This window comes from Tursiops truncatus, chromosome 15 (assembly GCF_011762595.2).
Source record: "Tursiops truncatus isolate mTurTru1 chromosome 15, mTurTru1.mat.Y, whole genome shotgun sequence".
Taxonomy (NCBI): Eukaryota; Metazoa; Chordata; class Mammalia; order Artiodactyla; family Delphinidae; genus Tursiops; species Tursiops truncatus.
In genome coordinates this window covers 81,786,264-81,792,263 of record NC_047048.1, presented here as the reverse complement: position 1 = coordinate 81,792,263, position 6,000 = coordinate 81,786,264, and the positions used below count along the sequence as shown (strand labels likewise).

At 54.7% G+C, this 6,000-nt stretch overlaps 1 protein-coding gene across 1 annotated transcript in view; it reads left to right on the top strand.

The window, feature by feature from the left end:
• Positions 1-6,000, top strand: part of APCDD1L (APC down-regulated 1 like) — a 58,460-nt gene that overhangs the window by 5,602 nt on the left and 46,858 nt on the right. Inside the window, exons 2-4 of the mRNA XM_073793310.1 lie at positions 3,573-3,623; positions 3,678-3,815; positions 3,962-4,015. Coding sequence (XP_073649411.1) covers positions 3,573-3,623; positions 3,678-3,815; positions 3,962-4,015 — 243 coding nt within the window. The remainder of the gene's footprint in view (positions 1-3,572; positions 3,624-3,677; positions 3,816-3,961; positions 4,016-6,000) is intronic.

Sequence of the window (6,000 nt, the reverse complement as noted above, 5' to 3'; positions counted from 1 at the left end):
AGGGAAGAAAGCGGCCCAGTCTGCGAAGCTCTCCTATCGGCCCAGCCCCGGACTTTGATCTGGCGGGAGGGTGGGGTGGGAGATAAACACAGAGCACAGAGGGCCGGCCTCCCACCCACCCTGGACATCTGGCTCATGGCCCTCCCTCACACGGGTTGTGCTTGGCTCCAGCAAAGCCCGCCCTGTGTCCCCCCCGTACCCCCTGCCGCTCAGACCACTTGGGGAGGGCCCCTGCGGTTGACAACTCAGAAAAGCGCACCTCTGGAGGCCAAAACGCGATAATGCCCACGGACATGACTCACGGCCAGCAGAGTCTGGGCTCAGGAAAGAATTGGCTTCTCCCCCAAAAAACCTTATAATTACCACCATTTCCAGTGTTCTCGGGGGATGGTCCTGTAGGTAAGAAAGGGGTCAGGAACTGAGCGAAAACCACCCTTTCTTCAGCAAAATGCGAGGTCTGGACGATACAACTTTTTTGCTTAAAAATAAATATCTATGTTTGAAGCCAAATAAGTTTAGCTTCAGTTCCTTCTCTCTCTTTTGTTTGATCTCCTTGTGACCAGAGGGGAGTCTCGTTCATGATGGATATGTAAGGATATTCACAACAACATTGGAATAGCAGAGGAATTGAAAATGCTATACATTGATCAATGGGAAACTAGCTAAATTAATTCTATTGCATGTACACAATAAAATACCATGAAGAAAGCAAACACACATATAGTCTTTGGTTGAACCATAGACCATTCTAAGTGCTCTACGTTACATATACTATCTCACATAATTTCCCAACAATACTACTCCTATCCCACTTTACATATGAGACAAGAAGTTAAGTAACATGCCCAAGATGACACACACACATATATATATATATTTTCTATGTCATAATATTGGCATTCAGTCCAGTAATCCTCCAGTGTAACAGCTCCTTTACTTTGCTACTTGTTCATTTCCTTTTCTTTTCTTTTCTTTTTTTTTTTTTTTGAATAAAATCTGCGCTGAACAGGGAGCTTATCTGCCCTTGTGCTTCTGTTTTCTCACCTGTAAAACCAGGAGAGCGGCACCAGTCGGCCTCGAAGGCCCTTTCCAGCTTCTCCCATCCTCCCAAGCCTCACCCACCGGTAGAGTGTGGCTGGGCAGGCACGGGTACCACCTGTAACTCTCGATCTCAACAGATGAGTTTAGCTAAGCCTTAGGCATCACTTTGCAATAGTGCTTCCCTGTCATGCCTAAGCTTCTTCGAAGAATGGCTGTTATCACAGAATGGGCTTCCTCGTTTAGGATCTTCAGATTCAGAATGAAGCCAAGAGCACGGTCAGACAGGGCATCCTGTGCAGACACAAGAGCATCCCAGACACAAGCAGGGACTCAGGAGTTCTCCCACCTTCCAGCTGTCTGGCCTTGGGACAGTGGCCCAACCTCTCTGAACTCAGTTTCCTCGTTCTGTGAAATGGGGCCAACAATACTTTCTACTTCTCATCAAGTTGTCCGGATATAAAGTATATGCATCTGAAGCACCTGGCCCACACCAAGGTCGAAATAATGATCAGAAATTCCTCTTATTTATAAAGAAGCCAATACAACAATTAACACACGAGCACCAGGCTTTGCAGGGAAGTTCCCATTTCTAATAGCAGTACAATAGGTTCTGAAAGTACTGAATCATAACCGCACCTGAGACATCAATGTCACGCCTCCTCCCCGTGTCAAACCATTAATACTCAAAGCCCCGTCAGCGACCTGGGACAGCAAAATGCCCGCATTCAGGAAGTCCAGAGAGTACAGCCTCAAACACTCACGGACAGAACAGCATGCAGTGTTTAAAACTATCCGTAATTGTACATTTTGAAAAATTAAAGGCACATAATTGCCACAAATAATCACAATTATGCAATTATAAATAACCACCCCTCACAACTCTCCTCCCGCCCATAAGTTACTCCTTTCACAGAAACTTAAGATGAGGCGCGCGTGCGGCCACTGTCTGCCGGGGAGCTGGTACCATCGCGGTTTCGGGGGGGCCACCTCGAGTCTCACGCTGTTCTCAGCAATCCATAGAGACCCGAAAAAAATGTCATTTTCAGGAAGGGAATTGATCGCTTCTCTCACATTTCCATTCGTGTAAGATCACGCTGTAGCCTCATTCCTGCCTCCGGAGAAGAGGAAAGCTAAGGACAGCCCCGGGGGTCCCCAGTCGGGGGTCCTTGGGTTGAAGTTGAAGTTGAAAGGCTCCGGAGGCCCCTGGGAGCCTCACCCAAGCTTCTGCTAATGAATCAAAAGATGGGGTGCTGCCTACCAACCCCCAGGGCCAAGCAGCCCACAGATGTGGACGGGTGGGTCTATAAGCCCTTTAGCGGGCAGGTGAACCGCCTGGACGTGCACCCTGGACACGGACCCGTCCCTACGTGCCCAAGTCCTCCCCAAGGCGACAATCTCCATCTGTCTTCTCTTATTCTCTCCCTCTCTTCCTCCCTCTTCTCATTCTCTTATTCCTTCTCCCTTTTCCATTCTCCTTTCTGTCCATCTCTCTCCCCTCAGCCTTATTCCTTTGTCCCCACCTTTCTTTGGGTCTCTCTCTCTGCCCTTTTCTCTTCCCCCTCCTCCCTTTTTACTTTCTCCCTCCTTTCTTGGTTCTACCTTCTCTCTCTCTGTCTCCCCCCCCCCCCCCCAGTTAAGGACAACACAATGAAAACAGACACCTTGACCTATGCATCTCAGGTCTCCACCCCCACCCCCACACAGCTTTACTTCCGTTCTCCCAGTGGTCTGTGCGCCCTAGGAACGATCCACTTACATTTCTCTAATGCAAGTGATTCTCTGTCTCTTCTTCATTCATAAATCCAAGAACTTGGGAGGTCCTCCTTCCCAGATGCTACTCCTGTTCTTCAAGGCTTGCCTGCCACTGGGGAGCTGCCTGGGGAGGCCCAGGGCCTGGGGTCCGGGGTAGGAGGTGACTGGTTTGGGGGCATCCCATCCATACCCTGCCCCTCTCCTCGCAGCTGCCTTGCCTCTGAGCTGCCACCCTCAGCTGACTCACTCAGATGGGAAATGTGGGGAGGGGAGGAGTTGGGGTGGGGGGAACCGCCCTGGTCTACTCCACACTGTTTGCCCAGATGCTCTTTGGAGCGGAGACGAGCTAATCCCAGAGAGCGGCTGTGGGCTGCGGGGCGCCCCAGGTTGGCCACATTCACTGCGCTCCTGCACTCGCCCGCCTCCAAGTTGACGCAACTTTTCCAAGAGTATCTGTAAGGCCTGAATAGAAGCCTTGGGGGTCTGAGGGCCCAGAGGGCGTACAGGAGCTTCCCCTGACCCCCTCACCCTTCTAGGAAACGGCCTGGATAGGGGTGCGCTTTGGCTGGAGGAGCGCACCGCACCGTCTGACTTGTCCCGGACAAGAGTTTGAGGGAGGCCTCCCTGCTCACTGCAAAGACCTGGCGGGGAGGCAAGAGCCCGGGCACGGAGGGGGGTCGACTGGGGGTTCTGAATGGCTGGAGGAGCTGCGCCAGAGGGCTGGGCGCGGGCGCGGCAGTGCGCGCAACGCCCGAGGCTGTCTCCACCTCTTCTGGCAGCTTGGACCTATGAGTGCGCAGCTCGACTTACAACCATCAACAGCCCGGGAGGTGAGCGCGTGAGAGCGCCGAGGGGGGCGCAGGACCCTCGCAACTTCCTCGCAGGACCCCGGCGGGCTCCCGGAGTCCGCTGCCACCGGACAGCCCGCGCCCACGCCTCCTCTCCCTGGGGGCCGTCCTGCCACCCCGACGGGATGCCCGCAGCCATGCTCCCCTACGCTTGCGTCCTGGTGCTTTTGGGAGGTAGGTGCCACCCTCCCCCCACCGGCGCGCCGCCTAAGGTCGGAAGGGAGGGAGCTGCCGTCTGAAGTTCCTTGGGGTTCTTGGGGACTGCCGTATGCGCCTGTGAACCAGGCCGGTGATTCTGCGTTTTGCGCTCTGTTCTCCAGCCTCGCCGGCCAGCACCTGCCTCACCTCCAGGCTCTTCCTGGGCCCTGTGTGGGGTAAGCCGGTTCCGGCACCACATGCGCGCCCGCAGCAGGCTGACCTCCAGGTACCAGGAGCTGCTCCGGGCCCTGGGGTGGCTGGGACCTCCAAAAAAATTCAGGAGGATCCCAGGCCCACTGAGACTCCCTCGGCAAGGTACAAGCCCCACGTCACTCAGACCAAGGCTACAGAATCTGGTCTTGCCCACTGAATCCTAGACCTGCTGGGACTCAGAGCTGTGTCCTGCAGCAGAGCCAGGGAAGAAGTTAGGGGAGGGTACAGTGACCCTGGGCCCCTCCCCTAACTTCTGGTGCCCAGCAGGCCTGGGCCGGGGAGGCAAAGGACCACAGGACCCCTGGTAGAGGAGACAAGGGCCATCTCCAGGACTAACTGCTGTCCCACTGCGTCTTCTTAGGGCCTAGGAATGAACAAAAGTCTGCAAATGCCAGCTGCCCATGGTGCACCACCATTGGCAAAAATGACAATAATCACCACAGTGTGCCAGGCTCACCCCCGAGCACCCTCGCCTTGTGAAGGGTTAAGAATTCTGGCCCTGGAGTCAGACCACCTGGTTCAAAAGCCCAGATCAGCTTCATATCAACCTGTGTGGCCTTGGGCAGGCATGTCCATCAGCTCTCTTAGACTCAACCTTCTCATCTGTCAAATGGGCTCACCAGACCCTCACCTCTGTCTGGGATTGCTGTGAGGATTTCAAGGAGGAGAGCAGGAGAAGCACCTAGCACCTGCTTCCTGGCCCTGAGGCGTCAGGTCCTGCAGGAAGACACGCTGCGCAGGTACAGCCAAGCACGCTTTACTCCACTACGGGCAAGGAGCAAAGTCAGGTCTCCCTGCAGGAGCTCTGCAATCAGCCCCGAATTTCTAAGCAAGATATTTGAAGAAGAGATGAACGGGGTCTGAAGGAAAGTGGAGGGAAGGTGTGTTCGCAGTTTGAAGAGCTGCAGATACATCCACCGAAAGGGGACATTTATCTCAGGGCTGGGGTGAGAGGTCACACAGCCGTCCACCGTCATGGAGTCCTCCCTCAGAGCAAAGATAGGCCACGGCAGCCCTGTGCCAGGACAGTCAGGGTGGAAGGAAGGGGGCGAGGAGGGGGTGGCTGAGAAAAGAGTCTGTGTACTTTCCTTCGGGGCACGGAGCTGGGGAGGGGAGAAGGGGGATGCTGCGTCTTCATGTCTCCTCCACCTCCTCCCGGGCTGTTCCTCCCCGTGGGAATGGGACAGTCCAGCGCAGCAGGACAGATTTTACCCCAGGAACCTGCAGTCTTGGTCACCGCGCAGTGCTGTTGTCCTTGGCAAGCCCCGAGCTTCTGTCCTGCCAATAAAATCACTGCAAGTGTAGCCTCGCGGCTCTTCTCCGGAGTCCTGCTGCTTTGCTCCTTGGCGACCTTTCACCGCCGCAAGTCAGACAGATTCCACAGGAGAGAAGCCAAGAGTGCCCGGCGGGCCCAGGCGAGCGCAGGAGTCCGCTGTGGAGCCCGTGATTCAGACCCAGACGCTAGGAAGGGCGCCGGTCCCATGCGGGCTGCCTTCAAAGTTCCCTGCTCTAAGCCAGGAACCATTTTCCACTGAACCCTTTTTCAAAAGTCCTTTTCACCACTGGCTGTATCACCAGGCAAGAGGCTCTTTGTGCTTTAGTGAAAGGAAACAGAACCCCGTTAATCCTTCAGATACTTAGATAATTTAGGCACCTGAGCTGAGGGAAGCCTGAACTTCACGTCTCCAGGTTCAAAAACTTTAGTGTAGGCACCCCAACGGCCCCAGCACGGGAGCTCACCTTGACACACACACACACACACACACACACACACACACACACACACACACACACACACACACACACACACACACACACCAGGGTTTCTCTGCCTCGGCACTGCTAATGTTGTGGTCCAGATCCTTCTCTGCTGCAGGTGGTGTAGCGGCATCCCTGGCCTCCACCTACCACATGCCAGTAGCAACACCTCCCAGTTATGACAACCGAA